The sequence below is a fragment of the Nyctereutes procyonoides genome, unplaced genomic scaffold (assembly GCF_905146905.1).
Source record: "Nyctereutes procyonoides isolate TBG_1078 unplaced genomic scaffold, NYPRO_anot_genome, whole genome shotgun sequence".
In the NCBI taxonomy this organism is placed as follows: Eukaryota; Metazoa; Chordata; class Mammalia; order Carnivora; family Canidae; genus Nyctereutes; species Nyctereutes procyonoides.
Window position 1 is genome coordinate 2,214,801 of NW_026575045.1, and position 25,890 is coordinate 2,240,690.

Sequence of the window (25,890 nt, forward strand, 5' to 3'; positions counted from 1 at the left end):
TGTTATCCTTTGGCTATTGTTCAGTGCATGTATGTGTACACACACACACACACACACACACACACACAGAGTTTTTTTTACATATCTCTGATTCTCTTAATCTAAAGCAACTATACCTTATGCAACTGAAAACTTACTCAAACCCTATGCAGTGGGAGGAGAAAACTCAAAGTTACATCCAGCCCAAATTCAGGATCTTTGAGTGCAGTCAATCTTGATAAGGCCCAGATCTAGCTAAATGATAATTAATGCATTTTCCCTTAATGTACCAATATATACTAGAGGGGATGGAGAACAGGATAACAAAAACTGATGAGAAAGAGCAAAAAGGAGACTCACTGTGCAATGGTTAAGTATATATCATATCCTGTTGGACAAGAATAAGGGTAAGAAGGGCTTCTCTTGTCCAGCAGAGAATTGAGATCTTTGATCAACCACTCAGAGTGTCAAGATTCCCTTTTTCTATTATCCTCAAAGACCCTGCCTTAGGTAAGTAGTGAGAAGGAATTTTCTACGACTGCCCTGGCAACTGAATTCATCATTCTGCTGACACCAAGACCAGGATGTTGTCTTTGACACAGCACACCAGTAGATGCCTTTTCCAAGGATGAAGGTTTTCTGGCAATCCCTTAAAATTTACTTGGCTGTCAGTCAATGTCATTTGGGGGAAATCCATTCGGTCGTTATCAGAAATCTCACTGAGACAGTAAACTTTGAACAGGGGCTTTGCCCTTCTTGTTTCTATCTCTTGGAAACTGGCCTACCAACTCTGTCAATCACCCTGGATCTTCATTCACGGTCTGTGCCACAGACTCTATCTGATGATAGGGTGAGAAACAGGCTGGGATTGTAAAGCCAGGTTATAGCTTCAGACTATCCCCTAAGTTGTGACCATTCAACTGGCGTAATAGTAGAAATTACCTTTTTCAGTTGATAAGGGGGCACAGCAGAAGATATTTAAGAAGAGTCCTAAGGAATGAGACATCCCTGACTCCATTGCCCTGCTGGGTCTCTGCATTGCTGGTTAGTGTATTAACCTTATGGGGGGGGGGGCCTGTGTGTGCATAAAACTTAGTTGTTTCAATTGGCAGAAGTACATATTATCTGATCAATATCAGCATAGGATAACTAGACCACTGGCAGAAAGGACTCCTCTTAACGGCTACGTATCACACGACCATTGCCTGTCTCTTTCAGAATGGCCCTACTGAACTAGTTTCTCTCTCTCGTGGCACTAACAGAGCAAGAAGTAGCCAATATATTCCAATAGCTTGATTTTTTTTTTTTTTTTGACCAAGCTCATTAAGCTAGAAACCCTAGTGGGCATAGCTATCTGTTGTGAGGGATCACTTTTTGTTTTTAGTTAGTAAGTCAATGAAGGCAAATGCTTTCATAAAATATAAAACTGCATGCTTAGTTTCCATATTAATGCCAAATTCTTAGAAGTTTCAAAATGTTCCTCTCAATTTCTATACCGATTTCATTGCTGATTTCACTGCAGTTTGCAGACTGACTTTGGTCCATACACCACATTTTAAGTAGCACTGATCTATCAGATAAATATATTTTCCCAGTTAAGTATAAATTTCTGGGGATCCCTGGGTGGCGCAGCGGTTTGGCGCCTGCCTTTGGCCCAGGGCGCGATCCTGGAGACCCGGGATCGAATCCCACGTCGGGCTCCCGGTGCACGGAGCCTGCTTCTCCCTCTGCCTGTGTCTCTGCCTCTCTCTCTCTCTGTGACTATCATAAATAAAAAATTAAAAAAAATTAAAAAAAAATTCTGTGCTAATGGAGAGACTTGGTTTGGAACTTGTATGACATATTCTAATCTTACCCAGCACCTGAATAATAGAAAATATTATAATCATAGCTGGCACCTAGATAATGGAGCACATTCTAAGACCAATGAAGCCCACAGGTTTTATCTTACTGTCTTACTTCTTTCATCGTGAAGTGAATTCCTTGGTCAGAGGAAGGGTGTATATGATAGTGGATAGACATTCAATAGGCCTATGGAGAATGGTGCTTGCAGCAAAGCCGAATCCATTTCCAGAATGAGGAATGGTGGCAGTGAGACAAGTCTTTGACTAATGTATGACAAAAGGGATTTCAAAGCAATTGGCATGCTTTATGCCAGGTATCTTGTTGGTCCCCTAAAAGAAAATTGCCTCATAGAGACCTTAAAATCGGTCACCATTGCTTTACATTGGCTTTTCAGTAGTGGCGCTAATCACTGCATTATAGCCTTTTCCTCGTCATTCGGTTGGTAAATCAGACCATGTTATGCTACAGCCTAGAACCCTTCACTTCCCCTAGCACCTGGAAGGAAATCCAAGCTCCCTTCTATGTCTATAAGGCACTGAAGGGTTAAGGCCTTAAGCTCTATCCAATTTCGTCTCAGGTCACTCTTTCCATTGATTTGATCAGGACGTCCCACCGACGTAATGCTCCAGCATCGTTCCCTCCGCCTGTAACACTCTATGAACACCCCTTCTACTCCCCTCCCTTTCCGCTAACAGCTGCAATGTCACCTCCTAGAAGTCCTCTCCCTGCTAACGCACAGCCAGACTTCCCAATCAGGCCTCTTGCTTATTTTCTTCCCTTACACCTAACACGAACTACAACCATTCAATAGATTTCAAAATAAGTCAGCACAGAAATCGAGACAAAACGGAAATTCCATACATCTACGGGGCTTTTAAATGCTCAGGTATTTTCCCAACAACTAATGAAAGGGCCAAATGGCTACATACTCCCAAGTCCCCTGACGTCCGCCCTGCCCTTGTCTTCTCTCCCAAAAGGACAAGCGGCTTTCTCATTTTTCCTCCGGGAGTCACACCAATCAGAGGCCGGGGTACCCATGATCCCGCCTTGTAGACCTTTAACTAAATCAGAGCTGCCCATCGGCCTCATCCAGGGTCGGAGGCTTCCGCGGCAGCTGAGCTCGGGAGCCAGGGGCCCGTGCCCGCCGGAGTAGGACCCGGGCGGCGTCGCGGGGCTCTGCGGGGCTCTGCGGGGCTCGGCGGGGCTCGGCGCTCCCCCGGCGGTTACTCGAGTCTCGCTCCGCCGGCAGCGTCTCAGGCCACCCCCCCATCCCCCCCCCCCCGGGCTCACCGCGCCCCAGCGCGGCGGTTCAGACCGGCGAGGGTGCGCCTCCCGGGGCCCCCGGGTCACTCCAGGGAGACTCGGGCGCAGAGCCGCGGAAGGGTGTCAGCCCCCGGGCGCCCCGCTCGCGAGGGAGTGCCCTCCTCCGCCCGTCGGCCCGAGCCGTGAGCCGCCCGCCGCCCGCCGCCCGCCGCCCGCGCGTCCTCCCGGAGCTGGCTACGCCGCGTAAACCCTCTGAAGTGCTCAGGCTCCGAGGCGGAGCCCCGACCGCAAGCCCAAGTAGAGTAAGGAACAGCAGCCAAGGGAGAAGCGGAGAGGCGTGCCGGGAGCTCCCTGCCCCATTACCTATCATCCACCCGCCCATCCACCCATCCTCCCTCCCATCCATCCTCCCATCCATCCTCCCGCCCATCCATCCTCCCATCCATCCTCCCTCCCATCCATCCTCCCTCCCATCCATCCTCCCGCCCATCCATCCTCCCGCCCATCCATCCTCCCATCCATCCTCCCTCCCATCCATCCTCCCGCCCGCCCATCCTCCCGCCCATCCATCCTCCCTCCCATCCATCCTCCCATCCATCCTCCCATCCATCCTCCCGCCCGCCCATCCTCCCGCCCATCCATCCTCCCGCCCATCCATCCTCCCTCCCATCCATCCTCCCATCCATCCTCCCTCCCATCCATCCTCCCGCCCATCCATCCTCCCTCCCATCCATCCTCCCTCCCATCCATCCTCCCATCCATCCTCCCATCCATCCTCCCGCCCGCCCATCCTCCCGCCCATCCATCCTCCCATCCATCCTCCCATCCATCCTCCCGCCCATCCATCCTCCCGCCCATCGCTGTGTGTTAGGACTCGAATTAGAATTCCTTAATGAGAGCTTTACCGCGATGCTATCAACGCGTTTAACTGAAAAACCGAAATAGGGCTCTTTGAGACAGAAAATGTCCTAGAAAATGAATTCAGTTGTTGAGGACTCGTTGTGCCAACGACGTTAAATGGTGGACCTTGAAGTCGAACGAGCTAACGAGAAAGTTCTAAAGTCTTGATAAATTAAAGTCCTTTTATGGGCTAGTGTCGGCAGGAATTTCGTCCTTATGTTCAGATCTCAGCTAAAAATGTATAAAGGTCACGCAGTTTTTTCGAGATCTTTTTAGACGGTCCTCACGCAAGGAAAAAAAAACAAAAACAAAAACAAAAAACAAAAAACAGAAACGTAGCCCAGTCGCCGTCCCTGCCCCCAACTCCCGGACGTCGCCAAGCCCAGAGCGGGAGGGGCCCGCCTTCGCGGACCAGGAAGGAGGAAGGGAAAGTGGGGAAAGGGGCGGGGGGAAGTGACGGGAGCAGCGAGGGCCGGAAGCGAATGGCTAGCGAGGAGCCCAGGGGCGCCCAGCCCGGCGGCGCTCTAGCCTCCGCGCGCTGTCTCTATGCTCCCCCTGCGTCGGGTCTATTTATTGTCGCGGGGAAGCGGCGGCAGCCCAGTACCCGGAACAACAAAGCACGGAAGACGGAGCCCGAGCCTCGGGGGCTCCTAGCAACCGGCCGGGGCGGGAGTTCCATGGAGACTGGGGAGCGCGCTCGCCTCATCATCATCCTCGTCCTCCAGCTTCTCCTTCGCGTCCGACGTAGCCGGCAGCAGCGCTGCCGCCGCGTTCTCTGCCGCCGCCCCCTCTTCCCACGGTAACCCTGGAGGCGACCCGGGGCTCGGGGGCGCGGGGGCCGCCGTGCGCGAGCCCGGCCGTGCCGCGGCGGGGGCGTGCGGGGGCGTGCGGGGGCGGACGACCCGGGGACGGGAACTGAGGTGGGGGCCGGTTGGCCCGCGGGCCGGAGGGAGGGTCCACCCCTCGGGAGGACTGGGCGACGTTTGGGGAGCTCCTCGGGGATAACGGCGTGGGGGCGGGGCGCCCTGCCTGCGAGCGTTATCGAGTAGGGTGTAGCCTCGAGGTGTTTTAACCCCTGGGAAAGACGGGAGGAGGGAGGTCCCCCGTCCGTCTGTCGGCTTGCTCCCTGAAGCCCTCGCCCGGAGGGAAGACGGATCCTGCAAAGACGCTAGGGGTCCACTGCTCCCCAGGAAACTTCCAGCGGCCTGTGCCGCGGCGGGAAGGCTCCCAGGTCGCACCGTCGCGGGTTCCCGGGGCTGGCCGCGCCAGCAGCCCCGCTCTATTATTGTTGTCATTATTATTATTGACCACGTTAGGTTTGATGAAGAAAAGGGTCCGGAACGAAGAAAGACAAGTCGAATCGTGGGTAGGGGCAAGCAAGGACGAGAATTGGAATAAGCGCTTAATGACAGCCAGTAAGAGCCCTACAAGTAAATTTAATTGGGAATGACGGTTTTTTAAGACTCCTTCTGCAGAGATGTGCATCTGCGGGCTCTGTCAGTGCGCTCAGTGGAACAGGACTCACCCTGCAGCCAGTCCACATCTGTGAGCTCTCTGGCTGCATCTGTCACCTGCAGTTCCAAGGCGACACTGGCAGCTTACCAGAGTGGGCTTGTGTCCTTAGGGGTAAGAACAGCGCCTTAACATTGGCTCAAGGAAAAAAGAAACAAGCTTGGTGTGATTGTGTGTGTGTGAAGAGCCAATTACAGAATCCTTGAGAGAAATGAAAAAGAAAATATAAGGAAAAGATTCAGCTATTGGAGCATAATCTGCCGTCTCTTAAAGTTTGAGAAAATGGCAGTTTATCCAGAAGGAAAAGGGGCTTTTCTCGCTATCTCGTTTGAAGAATTATTCAGTTTGATTAGTCCAGTTAAATATTTATCAGCTTACATTACCTCTTTATGCTTTACATCACTAACTGTTTAATGCTTTTATACTTTCCCAAATCCTTCCAGGTCAGTAAATGAGGTTTCCCTGTGGCTACATATTCCTACTAGAGAATATCATTTTTTGTGTCCAGTGAGAATAAAGCTCTTTCTTTAAATTGGAGGGTTAAAGATGAAAATAAAACTGATAAGTCACAGAAGCAATTATGCCAACCACAGCCTCTATTTGTCTCCCACTTTTTTTTTTTTTTTTTTTTTGCTAAGCTTGGCTCGTCTTAAACAAAATGTGTCATCCTTGTCCCCAGCCCCCTCTTTTCATACTCTCTGCCTTCAAAATCAGAAACTGCAATGATCTGCTTGCTACTAAGTGCTCTTGATTGGTTGAGTAGTGCCAGAATAGTTTTTAACTCAGGATTTTCATGGAATTGAGGTTCACTGTCTCTTCTTGAAGGAAGTTCACGGATGTGCAGAGAGGTAGGCAGTTTCCTTTAGTGGGAAGTATACACGTTGGGAAACTTAAAATTGCATTTTAGGACTCCTAAGAGGAAAAACACAGTATTGTCTCCTCTTGGTTAATGAATCAAGGACTGCTGTTTAATCTTTTCATAAAAGCTGTTCTGTGAAGGATTTCCTGGGAGATGACCACGCTTGAGGCTGTTGGATGCTGAGTCCCAAGATTTTCATAGTGCAAATGAGACTTAGTGAATTTCCTCAATCTGGGGTTGCCATTATGCTCACTTCCCCTAGACCTGTTTGTGGTTAGCTCTGTCCCTTCCATGTCCCTTCCATGTCCCTTGACTGGAGGTCAAGCCCTAGCTTCCACCTCTAGTAACAGTCCCAATTTCGGCATTCCCTGCTCTCTACTACAGTATTCCCAGGGTTTGGTGGTGGTTTAGTTCCCCTCCTTATTAAGTCCTGTCTCAATCAAAATGATTTTTTGTGCTGCTTGTATTATTTGTTTCTTAACAGAGTTTTCAACTTTCAACGGATGTGGTTGGTCTATATATCCTTTTCATTAATGTTACTTTATTTTCTGTCTGTGTCCCTCACCTTTATTTGGAAAATTGGAGCAGTCATGTCACATGTTTCATTCTGTTTGTGCAATACAACAGGTTAAGAGCCTCATGCTGAGACTCAAAAGACTGTATTGAAGTAAGGCATGTACAAAATATTGTTACTTTTCAGGATTAAAGGTGTTTTCAAAGTTTAAGTGGTAGTATAGTGTAGACAGTCACTTTTTTAAAGGCAAGAGAGTATTGTAGAAAGGGGTTTTCATAATTCTTATTCTAAAATTTTCTTATCTTTTCTAATTATTTTGCATCTTAATATTTGACTGAATTTACATTTTGCCAAATTTGAGGGAACAATTCAAGTGATTTCTGCAAATTTTTCTTTATGTGGAAAATTTTTGTAGCAAAATCTTTGTGGATATATGATAGTCTCCTGTTTATCTGTGGTTTTGCCTCCTGTGGTTTCAGTTACCCCTGGTCAACCATGGTCTGGAAGCAGATGATCCTCAGAATGTTAGTAGTTTAACGCTAGGTCATAGTGCCAACATCGTTCATCTCACTTTATTTCAACACACAGACATTTTATCATCTCACGTTATAATTGTTCTATTTTATTACTGTTGTTAATCTCTTACTGTGCCTAATGTATGAATTGAACTTTATTATAAATATGTATGTATAGCGAAAAATGTAGTATATATAGGGTTTGTAGAGTTTCAGGCATTCACTAGAGATCTTGGAACATATCCCCCACAGACGAAAGGCAACTACTATATATAGGATGCGCAGAATTTGCTCTAAAGTAGAACAAATACATGTGAAATACACAACTGAATATTTTTAGCATGTTATTTCTTATCATGGATGTGGCACATCATTCAAAATAAATATCGTATAATCTAGTTGAGTGAATGACAGCGTTGTTTTTAAATGAAGGTCTTTAATAATCTGGTGGTTATCCTCTTGCATCATCAACCATGTGATGAAATTATTGCTTTAAAAAATAAAATTTAAATTGATTTTAGAAGGATTTATTATAGAATGTTTCTAGCATCTCTAACCGAAAACCTGTAGTGCATTGAAAATTTAGCTGTCTTGTGACATTTGAATTAAAAAACAAGGATTTCCTGAAATTTATACTGATTTATACTGATGCTTGTTTCACCTTTTATATGCTTGATGCCACATCAGGTGTGTACAGCTGGATGAAAGGTGTTTCTCCTCAGGTGCTTTTTGTGCACTTGTGTAGATAGCAAAGAAATGACGTACATGAATACCAAAACATGACACACAAATTTGAATTTTAAATATTTTGTTACATGCATACAAATCTTTTGTGCTGTTGGTGTACGCATTTCATCATGCCTGCTAAATTAGGAGTTTCTTGAGGATCAGGACTATGGGTTGCCATCTTATTGTATGTTAATGTCATGCAGGTGTATGTGCATATTTGAAGATTAGCATTTTAATAAAAGTTTATATACGTATTTTTCACTTTAGGTAATTATCTGGTAGATGAGGGGAATCTTTCAGATATCTAGTCTAATTAATAATTAATTCTTGATGCCTACAATTTCAACTTTTTTATGCTGGCTGCAAGTTATAAGGAACAAAAATTTGTCTAACATGATTAGGGCCTTTTTTTTTTTTTTTTTTTTTTTTTCCTGAAACCAGTTCAAACAAGAAGAATAATGGTTTACTGCCTTGAGTAGATGCAGCCTTTTCTCTTGTCCCATGAATACCACCTTGGGCAGTTTCAAAAAGGAGAAAGAGTATATGCATGTTTAAGGTCTTTCCAGGCCACGTATACAAATTTGGCTTTTGTGTTGTGATACACCCTTTTATCAAGAAGAGAGGTGGAGTGTGTGTGTTTGTGTAGTTGTGGAAAAGCCAAGATTCTAGAAGTGTGTCACTAATGAAAATGAATCGGGTTCTATCAGAAATTACATTCATCTGGTTTTATATTGTGACTGGTGATAAAATTCAAAGTTTGGTTTAAATGGCTTGTTTTGTATGGGAAATAGGCTGCTAGAGATCCCATTAAATGTTAAAAAAATATATACTAACGTGAATTTTGGGACAGTTCAGATCAGCCTTCATGCAAGAATCTATAATGGAACTGTTTACAATTTCACCAAAAAAAAATGCAGCACAAAAGTTTGGCAACTTAGACTACGCAGAATTTAATCATCAAGCAAGAGTACTGCAAATCAGCTTGTATGTTGAGTTTTCTTAGGACATGTATGGCTGACTCTTAGTATTTTAAGTCAAAATTTTTTTATTAATAGTTCCAAAGAATCAGGTGCTAACTTCCTCTTGCTGATAATATATTGATTACAGGTGTTTTCATCGTGAGGCAGAACATTGTTGATTAAAATCAATTATGCTTTCTTGGGATTAAGGCTGATACAGCGCTTAAGAGCTTGGACTCTGGATACAGGTTTTCTGTGTTGAACATAAGTGGCTTTGCTGCTTCTTGGTGATGTGGCCTTGAGCAAGTTACTTCACTGCCTTGATTCCTCAGTTTCTTCACCTGCAGTATGGGGTTAATATTAGTACTAGCCTATGGGAGCTGCTGTGAGAGTTAAGGGTAAAGCACCAGAATGGTGCTCAGCATTGTGAGTAGTCTCACATTGGCTCCCTGTGAGGAAACTGCTTCTCCCTCTGCCTGTGTCTCTGCCTCTCTCTGTGTGTGTCTCATGAATAAATAAATAAAATCTTTAAAAACAAAACTATCAGCTGATTCTCCCAGCAGCGATGATACTAGGCAGCACCTTAAAGGTGAACCAGCTGGGGGATCCCTGGGTGGCTCAGTGGTTTGGCGCCTGCCTTTGGCCCAGGGCGCGATCCTGGAGTCCCGGGCTCGAGTCCCGCGTCGGGCTCCCGGCATGGAGCCTGCTTCTCCCTCCTCCTGTGTCTCTGCCTTTCTTTCTCTCTCTCTCTCTATGTCTATCACGAATAAATAAATAAATCTTTAAAAAAAAAAAAAAGGTGAACCAGCTGTATGCTTTGTTTCTTCCCTCTGGAAGCTTTCTGTTAAAGTATTGGAATTCTTGATTTGCGATCATTGACTGTTGAACACATCTCTGCTGTTAGTTTTGGGGGGAGGGAAGCATTTTTGTTTTAACTTTGAATTATCACACAGGCATCTGGTTATCACTTATGGCAGATGGACTAAGTATAAAGAGATATCTCTCAGAATAGGAAGGCCAACAAAGCCTGGTCTGGCACCACATTGCAGCTATTGAAATGCTATTACCCTGTGGACTTGACCGCTTGTTTTGCTGTATGGTGCTCCTAAATAAAAGGAATAGACCCTGATGGTTTTCATTTAGCAGAATTAGTCTTTCTTTAAAGGATACTATTTTTGCTTGTATAACTTGAAATGGTGGTAAACTTGAAACTTGTTGGTGTCTTTGTCCAGCCATTTAATTCAAGTTTTCTGTGTCACTATAAATGTTCTACATAGTAGCTTTCTTGTAATTTTAGAAGTAGCTGAAACTGCTGCTCTGTTCCGGTAATTCGGTTGGCTCAAGAGTGACTGCATAAGACTGGAAAATTATTTGTTTATGGTAAGGCTAACACCATATACTGAGGCTTGCTTAATCAGGGGAATAACTTGATAATTGTGGCTTTGTTTAGGCTGTTATTGCAATGCTTAACTTTTTAAAGTTAAATCCAAATGTTTTAGTTTAGTTATATGGACATTTGAAACTGCTGACAGAAAATAAATGTTTCTGCTTTTTCGTTTATACATTGAATGGCAAACTGTTCTTTCCCATTTTGGCTAATATCCAGCTCATGGTTTTTAGTTGAAATAGTATTTTTATAGAATGTATATTACCGAAGTTTATATAAAATATGCTATTTTTTTTATTTTATTTATTTATTTATTTATTTTACTTATTTACGATAGTCATACAGAGAGAGAGAGAGGCAGAGACACAGGCAGAGGGAGAAGCAGGCTCCATGCACCGGGAGCCTGACGTGGGATTCGATCCCGGGTCTCCAGGATCGCACCATTGGCCAAAGGCAGGCGCCAAACCGCTGCACCACCCAGGGATCCCCTATTTTTTTTTTTTTTAAGATTTTATTTATTCATGAGACACACACACACAGAGGCACAGACACAGACAGAGGGAGAAGCAGGCTCCATGCAGGGAGCTTGACGTGGGACTCAATCCTGGGTCTCCAGGACCACACCCTGGGCTGAAGGCGGCACTAAACTGCTGAGCCACCCGGGCTGCCCTAAAACATGCTATTAAAATATGTTTTGCCCTAAATGTATAGAAGTAGAGTTTTAGAACTCTTTCTTCCATACTGTGCCATGTTTGTATTAGTTTGTTTTATACCATCTCCCCATAAGAAGATTGGCCAATATGCTAGTATTTGGAGATGTGGCTTTTGTTTTCCTATTTAAAGAGATTAAAGTCTAGTTAATATTGCTGATTTAGTTGAATAATCACTGTATTGGCCAGATTGATTTAGTATCGATAGAGTATTGTTAGCTTTATTCCCATAGCCATCATGGATCCTGGATCTGGAAAATATTGAGATAAGCAAAGAAAAAGTCATGGCAATTTCACTGATATCTGTATCCATAGAAATATAGATACATACACATATACACATATCCTTTAATTTTAGATATTTTAAGGACTGGAATGGGAAATTTTTACAAAAACAGGTCTCCAGAGTGTCAGTATTGTCCTGAATAAGAGCCCCTTTTAAAATACATGTTTGACTAACACATTGTTAATGTTTCCTTAGTGTTCTTCCCACCACACTTTCTCAGGGATAGCTGTCGTTGTCCTTGAAATATAAAGACAGTAAAGCTAATGTGTAATCCAAACGTACAAATATGAAGATGGAAATTTGGTTTTTGACCTGGTCAACATTCATAGAGCCCATTATCATTTGAACCTCAGCTAAGATTCATGGTAAACCTGAAGCTTTTATGGAACAAGAACCACCCCATTCTTTTTCATTTATCAGGTTACTTTTGTTGAGCAACAAAGCCTTTTTTTTTCTTACTAGCTTATGGCTACAGTGAGCTTCTTGGCTATCTCCAATTATTTGTATGCATGTGTAACCTAGTGAAGTTGTAATGAGCATCCTTTAATTGCTCATGAGTTGACTAAATCCCAGGATTTCTGCTGGTGGCAGAGTAGGGTAGATGTGGGAAGCACAACCATTTTGAAGGCATAGTCACCAATTCATTAGACTTTCCTCAGCATGAACTTGGTATACTAATCTCAAAGGTGCACTAGATTTCTTAACCCAATTCTCTACTCCTTTTTTTTGGTGGTGATGGGGGACCTAGAGTAAGGTATGTGACACAGCTCAACAGTTTATAACTGATAAAAAAAAGCCATGTGATATTACTTTTATCATCCTCTTAGCAGCATGTCGCTAATATAAATGTTTAGTATAGCAGAGGAAACCTTTGGCTGGCCAGTGATCTTGAAAATCTGCTTTAGTGCCTACATAGCACACTACTGCTTGGATAATTGTTTTATTTGTGTGTCCATTAAGAATGTGTGCCTTTTACATTACTCTTTCTAGGCTTTCTGTTTGGGGCCTGTTAAATTGGAAGAGTTTCAAATGTCTGAAGCTACATTCTTAATTTGTCTTCTTATATTCTCATTCTCACTTCATAAAGAGAGGCATGGTGGCTTTATCATTTATACCCATCCAATTGGATGATTGATATGCTGTAAGTAACTGACCTGTTAGCTAGTGTATGACCAACTGTCATGGAATGAACTTAGGATGTGAATGAATTAGGACCCTTGGGGTTAAAATGGAGAACGTAACTCTTAGGAGAAAGAGAAGGGAATATATACATCAAAAGTGCTGAGGATTTGTGTGTATGTTTTAATTAATTCTTTCCTTACATCAAAATCATGTTTATTTCTTTTTTTAAAAAAAAGATTCTATTTATTTATTCATGATAAAGAGAGAGAGAGGCAGAGACACAGGCAGAGGGAGAAGCAGGCTCCACGCAGGGAGCCCGTTGTGGGACTTGATCCCGGGACTCCAGGATCGCGCCCTGGGCCAAAGGCAGGTGCCAAACCGCTGAGCCACCCAGGGATCCCCATGTTTCTGTATTTGTAAAAGCAGTTGCTTTTACACAATTGCCCTTCAGGATTGGGGGGTCTGAACTGAAACCATTCATAACTTGTTAGGTGTATGAATACTAAGCAAAATGTACCAGCAAATTAAATAAGGATATAATGTGATACTGCCAGAGAACTTGAGTGGCTTGGTGCTACTAAGATTTTTATTTTATTTTATTTGTTACAGTGAAAAATGTCTACCCTTCCTATTTATTCCTTAGCCTCACAGTTCTCTTTTAGTTGCTCTTGTTAGCAACTATTTATTGAGTTGATGACCAAGTGCCAGCTAAGCCAAATTCTAAAGACACATTTGTATCCAGCAGTTCTCTTCAAGAAGTGCAGTGCCTATGGTCTAGCACACAGTTCTGATGGAGACAGTACCTTTGCAGTGCCCTCTGCTGAGAATCCCTTTCTCATTTTTCCTGACTGGCTCCTTATCCTGCAAGATCTCATATTAATAATTTGTCATCTCCGAGGAAGTTAAGAGGCCTGCCTGCATCATTCCCCCTAGAGTTTCTCTTGTCATCTTACTTCCTTTATAGTATAGATCACGTTCTCTAATTGTTTTAATTGCGTGTCCGTTTGTTGTCAGGTTTTACAGTTGCCAGGAGGCTTCCTTACCTGACTGTTTTGTTCTGAGCTGTATTCCAGGGCCTAGCCACAGTAGGATAGGATATTCAGTGAACCCAATTATGGATAAGAGTCTGTTAGTTGAAGCAGGGAGGAAAGGGCATCCTGGGCCAATACAAAATTAGAAAATGGTCTGCTGTTGTAGGAGAAATGGTAAAAGGTTGAGATTGTTAAGTTGTGGAAGTGAAAGATTAGGTTACAAAAGGTAAATTGGAGACTTGGAACTCACTGCATTCCAGACCAAGCAAGCTAGATTCTATTTTGTCTGTGCAAGAGAGCCAAGAGACTTTTCTTTCAGCAGGGTGTGGCACAAGTAGGAAGATAATTCTGGGAGCTTATTTGGTAGATGGACTAGACTGTGGAGACTACAAGCAAAGTTCCATTAGAAGGCCATAGCCATAAGAACATGTGAAAGCCAGTGCTCTGGATGCAGAAATAAAATACCAGTGCTCTGGATGCAGAAAGGAAGCTACATGAAAAGTTAACTGGGTATAAGAGAAAAAGAAGAGCCGAAAGAATGATTCTGAAATCTTTGACTCAGGTGTCTGAGTGTTGGAGGGTGGTTCCATTAACTGAAATGAAGAATTAAGAGACCACAAGTATTTCAGAGGGGATTGATAAATTTTGGATATGTTGGCTTAATTTAATGAATATGCCAAACAGCTAGTTAAGAATATAGGATTGATATAGGTGCCATAAACTCATAGATAGCACATTAAAACCTGGGAAGCTTAAAAAAGGATTTTTGGCAGTGGTTTATAACCTTTAGGGATCTTAAACTCACTGAAGAGCTAAAAAAAAAAAAAAAAAAAAGAACAAGAAAGAAAGAAAATGGCCTCAGATATGCATCCAAATCTGTGTGTATACAATTTCAAGGGGTTCCTCACCTCTGGAACCTATTACTGAGCTTTTCAGGAACTGTCATGGATTTCAGTTAAGAACTTCCAAGTTAAGGAGCAGATGGAAGTATTCGAGATGGGAAGAGAACATAGGAAATGTGCCTCAGAAGCCAAAAAATAGGGGGTGCATGAGGAAAAGTTTTGAGAATCAGGAGTGCCCAGGGCTTTATCTTCTAGAGAGGTCCAATATAGGAGGGAGTTTCAACTGTGACATCAGATTCAGCCGTGAGCCACTCATTCATAAACACCTCATACCATGCAGAGAACAAGGCAGGTTGTGAAGGCTTCATGCATGAATCAACTTAAGGAAACAATGCATGGTAAACAGAGTGCAGAAGTCTTGATGTTCTCTAATGATAAACAGGCCTGATATGAGAATAGAGCCCATTTTAAGGACCTGCTAAAAGGGAAATTCCATTATTTTGATGACCTTTTGTGACGTTTCGGCCCAGTGGCTCTCAACTGGCTGCCCATTAGAAACAGCTTAGAGATGTTTTTAAAAATTAGGACCCTACAAAGGTTAGTTAATCAATATCTCTGGGGGTGAGGCTTTTTGTAGTTTTTATTTGGTTTATCTTTTTCTTAAAAGTTAAGAACTAGTGTTCCAGTTAGAAAACTTCTTTATCACTCTTGTTTTATGTTCCGTGTAAGAATCCTTTCTTTTACTTGTATATTATCTAATTACTCAGCTTACTATTGTGCTATTTAAAGTATTTTTAGACTTTCTCACAGGCCTTAATTTCCAGTTTAAGAAATGTTAATGGCTTTCTTCTACTCTTTAGGCACGTTCTCCATACTTACTGTTTTTGAGTGACATAGCCCTTAGTCAATTAAAAACCTGACAGTTCTGAGTAAAATAAATTCTTAATGGTGCTTACATGTGGAGAGAGTATTCATTCTGTAATCCTGTTTGCTTTTATTTAAGGATATTACTTTTTTACTAAATAGTAAAAATTATTTTTTACCTAGAAGAATTTGAACTCTGTATACTATTTTCCAACTAGCTAGCTTATTTCATAATTCTGCCTTTGTTTTCTTAAAATGGCAGTCATGCATGGCATAGACCTTAAAATGGGTTGTCTGCACTCGAGCACACATTTTATATGAAGTGTAAACCTGTAAAAGCAGCTGAAAGGAAACTGTCAAAATAGAAAATTTCACATGTTGTGTTTTCATCTTGCCGTGCTTTCTCTCGATTAAATTCTTGACAAGCTGTCAGTGTTCAAGTTTGAGTCTTGCATTCACATCCCTGAAAAAAAAAATCAGAATACAGAGAAGTTTGAACTTTGTGCATGCCAACTCTGACACCAACCAGAAGCTGAAAGAGGGGTTATTTGATTTGTCTTAGCCGCCTAGGGAATTAACATGTATACGTAGAAAATAATAATCTTTTTAAAAGTACATGGCTTTTATTAGCTTATTATCAACTAATGGATTAAATAGTCTCAGAAATTGTGGCTACTTATGGGTAAGTTAGGACAAATAACAAAATTCTTTATAAAGTGATAACAGTTTTTGAAATGATAACCCATAATATGGAAAAATACAGACACAAGACCTGCTGGAGAAAACTGATTCCTTAGAAGTGCAATGAAATGAACATAATAAATTTATACTTTAAGTGAAATGAACATGATAAACAGTTCTGTTGCAATTTAATTTCTGATTGTCACTTTTCTGTCTGCCTGTGTTTGCCCATACCTAGCTAAGTAAGTTAGCAAAATACACATTTTGTAATATGTAATAGCCTTGGTCAGATTGTTTTTCCCTCTCTCTTCCTGTTCTTCTCCCCAATCTCTGCCCCTCCCCCCCAAAAAACTCTCACACAATCAATACTTGGTTTGAAATGGTTTTATTATTGGGGATTTTTTTAATTTATTTATTTTAAAGATTTTATTTATTTATTCATGATAGACATCGAGAGAGAGAGAGGCAGAGACACAGCGAGAGGGAGAAGCAGGCTCCATGCTGGGAGCCCGACACGGTACTCGATCCCGGGACTCCAGGATCGCTCCCTGGGCCAAAGGCAGGCAGGCACCAAACCGCTGAGCCACCCAGGGATCCCCTATTGGGGATTTTTTAAAAGTCACTGTTAAATTTATTTTTTAAATACTAATTTTACTTACTAGATAAACAAAATTATATTCCTTATTTTTACTCCTTGCTTTTACACTTGAAGGAACATGATCTGTTTTTGTGTTCCCCAGCTTGAGTACCACAACAAATAATTGGAAATCCTTTCCATTTTTGAACATTTCTCTATTCATGGGAGATGAAGCAAGGAGATTGTAGCGATGGGAAGAGCTAAATATGTATGCTTGCCATGTGCAAGTGTTTTGCATAAAATGTCAACTTTTGCAACACTCTGTAATAGGTACTATTACCTGCCTTATTTTATAGATCAGGACATTAAGGCACAGAGGCATTAAATAACTTACCCAGTGTCACACAACTGGTAAATGGTATTTACCAGTCTGGATTTAACCCAGGTGATCTACTCCAGAGTCTAAGCTCTTAAACTTTAGCGTGTGTGTGTACTGCTTTTTGATCTCAAGCTAACAGTTAAGCTCTTGCAGACATTTTATTGAATATGTTTAGTGTCTCGGGAACTATGCTAAGGCTTGGGTATAAAAATAAGTAAGATTTGATATGAGTCTGTGGAATCTATTGTCTAGCAGGGAGACAAACACGAAATTTCACTGTAGTGTGAAAAATGCTGTGATAGTGGTTTGCATAGCAACCTGGTAATGGGACTCAGAGTAGGGATACCTTGGCTCAGTCTTAGGGATCAGATTTCTTAGTTCCTTTGATTTCTTATTTTACCCATCATGGTTTTAATTACCTATTATAGTAGGGTTTTCAGATTTTCACTTCTAATCTATACCAGCCTATACTGAGTGACAGACTCTTATCTGATGTTTTGCTCTGGACCTCCCTTTCGGTGTCTCACAGGCTCCTTCAACATTTCTCCAGAGAATCCTTACCCCTCCTTCACGTCCCATGTCCTCTGCAACCTGCTTTCCCTCCGGTGTTTCTCTCACAGTAAATAGTATCTAAGGCCACAAACCTAGAGTCATCCTTCATCTCCCATTTCGTCTTCCTCATATCAGCCACAAATATCACTCTTCTGTCTACTTCTTTTCATCTTCATCCACCCTGGTCTCCACTGCTGTCCTCTCTCACAGGACTGCTCTACTAGACTGAGTTTCCTGCCCATTCTTAACATCCAGTCCATTCTCCCATTACAGAAGTGCCAGTGATATATTTTTAAAAAGTAAATACTTCATGTCATTTCTTGCTTCACTTTTACTTCCCCATTACTCTTGGGATGAATGTGAAGATCCTTAATACAGCCTGGAAGACATAATTTGACCCTTTCCAGCCTGCTCTTGTGCCACTCTTTCCACTCAAGCCATGCTGGCCCTTCTTCATGTATGAATAGTTCGTACTCTTAACTCACCTCAGAGCTGAGAATACCTGCTGTTCCCTCTACCAGGTCTTGTTCATTGCTAGATTCCTGTACCCTCGTAGAAGGCCTAATGCTTAGATTTCCAGTTCATTGTTACGGAATTGATTAAATGAAGGTGATGCTGAGCTATAGAACAAACAGGAATGAGCCAGGTGAATAATTTTAGCAGAAGGAATAGTATAAGCAGGCAAAGGTTAATATTCTTTAACATATAAAAGCTTGTATAAATCAATAAGAAATCTCAGAAAGCAAATGAACAAAGGATCTGAGACAATTAACATAGAGTAAATATGAGGAGTAATATTTTACAAGTTCACCCTCATTAGTATTTAAGGAAGTTCACCCTCACCAGTTAATTCAATATTACTTTTTCTTATAACTCAAATTGTCAAAGACTTTTACAAAATGCTTTGTTGACTAGACATGCCAGCATATACACATGATCGCAAACTTGTTTAAGATGCAGATAAATAGAAAGATTCATGAGCCTAGAAACATGTGCCTACATGAGCATAGGAAAAAAAAAAAACTTAGTTTATCACTGTGATAGGACTATGGATGACTTTTTCTTTGAGTATTTTTTATGCAATCAGAAAATGACATACTCTCTGCTTAAAAATCATGCATTAAGACCATTTGTTTAAAATACTAAGAAATCTATACAATTCATTCCTGGGTAGCTTAGTCATTTAAGTGTCAGACTCGTGATTTTGGCTCAGGTCATGAACTCATAGATCCTGACCTCAAGCCCTGTGTACAGCTCCATGCTCAGCGAAGAGTCTGCTTGGATTCTGTCCCTCTGCCCTGCCTCCTGCTCATGTGCACTTTCTCCCTCTCTCAAATAAGTCTTAGAAAAAAAAGAAATCTATCCAAAATAAATTTTTCTTTTACTTAGTAAGGAATTGATACACCCAATTTCTAATCTCTTGAGTCTGATTCCCTAGATTTCATTTGTATTCAGTAAAATATACTTTTTATCTTGTTATCCACAATAATACATTAGTTAATGTTAGCACTGACTAATATGGCATTCCTTTATTTTTTTTTTTAATTTCTTTTTTTTTTCTTTTTTTAAAATTTATTTATTTATGATAGTCACAGAGAGAGAGAGAGAGAGAGAGGCAGAGACATAGGCAGAGGGAGAAGCAGGCTCCATGCACCGGGAGCCCGATATGGGATTCGATCCCGGGTCTCCAGGATTGCGCCCTGAGCCAAAGGCAGGCGCCAAACCGCTGCGCCACCCAGGGATCCCTATGGCATTCCTTTAATCGAGATATTGTGATTTGTGAGGTGCTCATTCATTTCTCAAAACAACCATGTGACAAGTAAACAATGTGCGCATTTTACAAATAAGTGTGGGAATAGTTCAGAGCTAGCCTACCGTCACATAGCTTCCATTAGGATCCAAGTTCTCTTACTTTATAGGTAGGTTTTAGTACATAATGAAATAGTGAAATTCTTAAGTAGGCTGCTATTTAAACATTAAATATGAAATAGATACTAAATTATATATTTTTTAAAGACGTATTTGTTTTAGAGATTGCAAGCATGAGCAAGAGGGGCAGAAGGAGAGGGGGAGAGAATCCACATGGAGTGCGGAGCCCAACTTGGGGCTCAATTTCACGACCCTATGGCCTTAGCTAAAACCACAGGTTGGATGCCTAACTGACTGAGCCACCCAGGCACCCCAGATTATGTATTCTTAAATCACAAAATACTTTATTTTTTTAACTGGAACTTTTTCACAAGAGTATACACCATTGACATATCTTTTACTAATAAGCACTCCTTCAGAAATTCAGCATCATTTAAATTTTCCTCCACTATCTTTTAGGCACCAATACAAATATTTTTACTGACTGAAGCATAAAAATTCTTCCTTTCTATTTTTTTAAATAGGTATTTGCTGACAAAGCCCCAGTTGTTATTAATTAATTTCCATGAAAAACAGTATTTTTATTGTTTTCTTAATACAGATTTAAAAAATTACAACAGTTCGTTTTGATGCAAGTATTTACATGAATGCTATCTGCGTACCACTCTTCAGAACTGGTATTTAGCCTGAGTTGTAGATAGTAGGCAGAGGCAAAAGTAATGAAGGTACTTTAACATTCTGTTTAACCTAATGTGATAACAGTTTTGTATATCAAATACTTTTGCTTGATAATTAAGTATTTGTTAAATGTTTTATATAATAGGGGTGGCATAATATATGATCCTTTCTTTGGAAAATAAAAGCGTTTTTGAGGCCAGGCCTGTTAGTAAAATTTTCTTCCTGAGGCTAGAACACAAAAATGCCAACCCTAGGGATGGGCCCCTAAAGAGCTAAGGAAGAGCTCTTGTGCCATGCACTAAAATGTCTTCATGAAGGAAGGTCATGCTGCCACACGAGTTAAAGGTTTGTGGTTTGAGTTGTGTGCCTGTACCTTTGCCCCTTAGTGCTGGTGTCTTCCTTTACTGCCTGCCCCTTTGAACACAAATGCATGTTGAAGGGAAAATGGGAAGTTGAGAATTGGGATATTACTTAAAGATTTTATTTATTCATGAGAGACACAGAGAGAGGCAGAGACACAACACGAGGAGGGGGAGGAGAAGCAGGCTCCATGGAAGGAGCCCGATGTGGAACTTGATCCTGGGACTCCGGGATAACCCCCTGAGCCAAAGGCAAACGCTAAATCACTGAGCCACCCAGGCGTCTCTAGCTCTAGAATTGAAATCAAAATTTAGCATATCATTCCTAAGCTTATCTATAGCATGTCTTCATCTAAGATGTTAGAATCTGGTATTTTAGAATTAGATGGGATCTTCGGAACCATCCAGTCTCATCTTCCACTAGAATGAAAGACTCATTCCATAACATTGCTAATTGCCGTTGGTTTATTCTCTAACCCCGCCTCCTCTTTTTTTAATACTTTTCTTCCGTGGAGCAACTGCTTTACAGGTACTTGTTTATTGGTGTGGTTTCGTGAGATCTGCTTCCATGTGACTTTAACTGGTTTGCAGTATCCTTTTTATTCAGATATTTGAGAACAACTGCTCTCTTTTCTTTCCTGTGCTAAATGTCCTGAGACTTTCTCACACTATTTTTGTATCTCATGCCATTCGACTTTCCTCTGGATATTTGGTTATCATTGCCCTCTTTAAATGATGTTAGGATATTCTAGATGTTTCAGTTACAAAGAAGGCTACTACTTCTTTGCTCTGGTCACTCCTATCTAGCCTAGGTTTTGTTTGTTTTTTTAAGTAATTACAGTTTCCTGTCTTAGTATGATCTAGTGTGAAGTAAAGTCTTTTTCTTAAACATTCTTTAAAGGTGTTACGGATGGGGATCCCCGGGTGGCTCAGGGGTTTAGTGCCTGCCTTTGGCCCAGGGCATGATCCTGGAGTCCTGTGTGTCGGGCTCCCAGCATGGAGCCTGCTTCTCCCTCTGCCTGTGTCTCTGCCTCTCTCTCTCTCTCTGTGTCTATCATGAGTGAATAAATCTTTTTTTTTTTTAAAGTGTTAATGGAAATTTTCAGATAATTGTAGAGAGAATATATAACAAGTATCTGTATACCTATCACCTAGTTTTAATAGTTAAGAGATGAAACAGTAACATGACATTTTTTGGTTTTACAATACAATTATCTCTGCTATTCTGTATCTCAGAGTAGGTTGTCCCAATTGCATATTGTCTCCATAACCACTCTATCATTGCATGTAACAAAATGAACAGTAATTCCCCAGTATTATTATCTGTCACTCAGATAGGTACTGATTTCCTTCAAAATACTGCTTGCAGCTGGTTTGTTCAAACCAGGATTCAGTCACAAACCATGACAAACAGTTTTGTTTATCTTAATAAACAAAACAAAACGTGGGCTTTAAAATTTGTCAATGTTACATTTTATTATATTGATTTTGTCTCTCTGGGGTAGCCCAGGAATTGACAAACTTTTTTTTTTAAAGGACCAGACAGTAACTCTTTTAGACTTGAGGGTCATGTGGTCTTTGTCACAACTGCTCAGCTGTGTCACATAGTCATTAGGTAAATACTTGAGAATGGCATGTTCCATTAAAACTTTTTTTTACAGGATCCCTGGATGGCTCAGTGATTTAGCACCTGCCTTCAGCCCAGGGCATGGTCCTAGAGTCCCGGGATCGAGTCCCACATCAAGTTCCCTGTGGGGAGCCTGCTTATCTCTCTGCCTGTGTCTCTGCCTCTCCCTCTCCGTATTTCTCATGAATAAATAAATGAATTCTTTTAAAAAAACAACAACTTTTTTTTTTTTTTTTTTTTTTTTTTACAAAATAGCCACTGGCCCATTGGCCATAGTTTGCTGACCCTTGCCTAACCTGTTGTGATCTCCTGTTTTTTCTGTCTGTTAATGTGGACTTCTCAGATTTTGTGTCAGTTCATTAAATAATACTATTTGATTATAAAATGCAATTACCTGTGAATCCATCAAACAGTAATAGCTACCATTTAATGAACACATGCCAAATGCTATGTCCTAGACATGAATAACCTATTTAATCTTTAAAAGTACCTTAGGAGGTACAGTGATGCCACCAATTTCCAGAAGAGAAAATTAAGAAGTAAGTTTTCTTCTATACTATTAAATAGATGTGAAAGAACAGAAAAAAAAAAAAAAAACACCATCTTTTTAAAAGGCAAAACGTTAGCTTGGTCACAGACGTGCGTGGAGGGACTATGTAATCTGTTGAAATCTGGACATAGAACATCTACTTCCTAACGTGCTGTTTTGAGAGCTTTTTAAATAATATAAGATTACTTGGATAGCATGTCTTGCTTGTAGAAAAGAACAATTTCCAGGAGACCATGAGGGTTCGTGTTATTTATAAATTGGTCTGTATTCAGTCTCCCCCTCCTTCTGCCATTTCTCAAATCATGGGTGGTAATTTGGTGGTTAAAGCATTAGAGGCCCCTCCCTCAGTATCCTCAGATGCAACTTGAATACACTTAAAGTAGCTAGATTCTACTTTTTTCTCAGGTTTATTTAGTTTTGTTCTTTTGGCTTTTTACAGGATTTTAGGGGTATTTTTGCCTTGTTTTTATGACACTGTTTATTGTACCCTTTTCAGTTTAAATATCTTTTCCGGCATGGAAAATATAAAATATAGTACAGGCATAACCAGTTTTATTGCACTTCACAGATACTGTGTTTTTGGCAAATGGAAGGTTTGTGACAACTCTGCACCAAGCAAATCTATTGGCACCATCTTTCCCGTACTTTGATAAGTCTCTCAGTTTTCCAGACTTGTTTATTACCCTCTTTTGTTATGGTGATCTTTGATGTTACTCTCTAAGTGTTTTGGGGGCACCATGAAATGCACCCTTGTAAGATGGCAGACCTAATCAAGAAATAACGTGCGTATCTGCTGCACCAACTGGTCATTCCCCTGTCTCTCTCCTTGCACCCCCCCTATTCCCTGAGACACAACAGTATTGAAATTTGGCCAGTTCATAACCCTACAGAGACCTGTAAGTGCTCAAGTGAAGGGAAGAATTACACAGCTCTCACTTTAAATCAAAAGCCAGATATGATTGTGCTTAGTGAGAAAGGCATGTCAAAAGATGAGATAAGCCAAAAGCTAGTTAGGTCTCTTGTGTCGTTAAGCCAAGTAGTGGATGCAAAGGAAAAGTTCTTGAAGGAAATTAAGAGTACTACTCTGGTGAACACAATAATGTGCTGTATTGCTGATATGGAGAAAATTCTAGTGGTCTGGATAGAAGATCAAACCAGCCACCAGATCCCCTTAAGCCAAAGCCTAATTCAGAGCAAGGCCCTAAGTCTCGCCAAATCTGTGAAGGTTGAGAGAGGAGAGGAAGCCGCAGAAGAAAGTTTGAAGGTAGCAGAGGTTAGTTCATGAGGTTTAAGGGAATAAGCCATTTCTATAACAAAAGTGTACGATGAAGCAGCAGGTGCTACTATAGAAGCTGCAGTGAGTTCTCCAGAAGGTCTGGCTAAGATCATTCATGAAGCTGGCTGCGCTAAACAGCAGATTTTAGATATAGACAAAACAGCTTTAGTTTGAAGAAAATGCTATCTAAGGCTTTCATAGCTAGAGAGGAGAAGTCAACGCTTGGCTTCAGAGGTTAGGCTCTTCAGTTAGGAGAGAATGCAGCTGGTGACTTGCAGTTGAAGCCAGTGCTTATTTACCATTCAGAAAGCCCTATGGCCTTTAAGAATTACTCTATGTCTGTCTACTCTGCCTGTGTTCCATAAATGGAACAACAAAGCTTAGATGACAGCACATCTGTTCACAACTTGACTTAGTATTTTAAGCCCACTTTTGAAGAACCAGAAAAAAAAAAAAAAGATTCTTTTCAAAATACTACTGCTCACTGATAAGGCACCTGGTCACCCAAGAGCTCTGATGGGATGTGCAGCAAGATTAATGTTCTTTTCATGCCTGTTAACACAACAGTCTTTCTGCAGCTCATGGATCAAGGAGTCATTTTGACTTTCAAGTGTTACTTTTTAAGAAATACATTTCCGTAAAGCTAGAGCTGCCACAGAGAGTGATTCCTTTGATGGATCTGGGAAAAATACATTGAAAACCTTCCAGAAAAGATTCACCATTCTAGATACCATTAAGAACATTTTTTTTTAAAAGATTTTATTTATTTATTCATGAGAGACAGAGAGGGAGAGAGAGAGGCACACTGGCAGAGGGAGAAGCAGGCTCCATGCAGGGAGGGAGCCCGACATGGGACTCTATCCGGGGACTTCTGGATCACGCCCTGGGCCGAGGGTAGATGCTCAATCCCTGAGCCACCCAGGCGTCCCATTAAGAACATTTGTAATTGGGGGGTGGGGGGGAGAGCTCAAAATATCCACATTAACAGGAGTTTATTTTTTTATTTTTTTAATAAATTAATTTTTATTGGTGTTCAATTTACCAACATACAGAATAACACCCAGTGCTCATCCCGTCAAGTGTCCCCCTCAGTGCCCGTCACCCATTCACCCCCACCCCCTGCCCTCCTCCCCTTCCACCACCCCTAGCTCGTTTCCCAGATTAACGGGAGTTTAGAAGGAGTTGGACTTCAGGCCTCATGGATGCATTTAAGGGACCAAGACTTTAGTGGAGTAAGTGAATGCAGGTGCAATAGAAGAAACAAGAGAACTAGAATTGGAAGTGCAGCCTGAGGGTGTGACTGAATTCTGCAATGTCATAAAATTTGAATGCGTGAGGAGTTGCTTCTTAAGGAATAAGCAAAAGCATTTTTTGAGATGAAATCTACTTTGGTGAAGATTGTTGAAGCGACAACAAAGGATTTAGAATGTTACATATACTTAGTTGATAAAGCAGTAGACTTAGTGGATTGAGAGGGTTGACTCCCAATTTTGAAAGTTTTAATGGTAGCTCAATGCTATCAGAGAGCATCACATGCTATAGAGAAATTGTTCATGAAAGGAAGATCCAATCCATCCAGCAAATTTTATTGTTGTCGTATTTTAAGAAATTGCCACAGCCTCCAACCTTCAGCAACCACCACCTAGTGAGTCAGCAGTCATCAACATCCAGGCAAGACCCTCCCCCAATAAAAAGATGGGCTTGCTCAAAGCTCAAATGATGGTTAGCATTTTTTAGCAATAAAATACTTTTTAAATAAGGTATATAAATTGATTTTTTTTAGACATGCTATTGCACACTTAATAGACTACAATATGGTGTCATGCAACTTCTATACATACTGAGAAACCACACAATTCATTTGACTTGCTTTTATTGAGTTACTGTGGTCTGGAACCAAACCTGTAGTCTTCGATGTACTTTGTCTTAATAGCCAGGAGGTGGCGGTGTTTTCCGAGTAATTCTTTTAAGGTTGCAGTTTGTGCTGATTGTTGAAAGTAATGTTTTTGAATACCATTAGAAAGT

The 25,890-nt window shown here is 41.3% G+C and overlaps 2 protein-coding genes across 2 annotated transcripts in view; one reads left to right on the forward strand and one right to left on the reverse strand.

Moving 5' to 3' along the window:
• Nucleotides 1-4,565: 4,565 nt before the first annotated feature.
• TBPL1 (TATA-box binding protein like 1) overlaps nucleotides 4,566-25,890 on the forward strand; it is a 36,643-nt gene continuing 15,318 nt past the window's right edge. The window contains exon 1 of the mRNA XM_055324696.1: nucleotides 4,566-4,786. The gene's annotated coding sequence lies outside the window, so the exon portion shown is untranslated. The remainder of the gene's footprint in view (nucleotides 4,787-25,890) is intronic.
• Nucleotides 15,539-25,890, reverse strand: part of SLC2A12 (solute carrier family 2 member 12) — an 82,838-nt gene continuing 72,486 nt past the window's right edge. Inside the window, exon 5 of the mRNA XM_055324694.1 lies at nucleotides 15,539-15,780. Coding sequence (XP_055180669.1) covers nucleotides 15,747-15,780 — 34 coding nt within the window. The 3' untranslated portion in view covers nucleotides 15,539-15,746. The remainder of the gene's footprint in view (nucleotides 15,781-25,890) is intronic.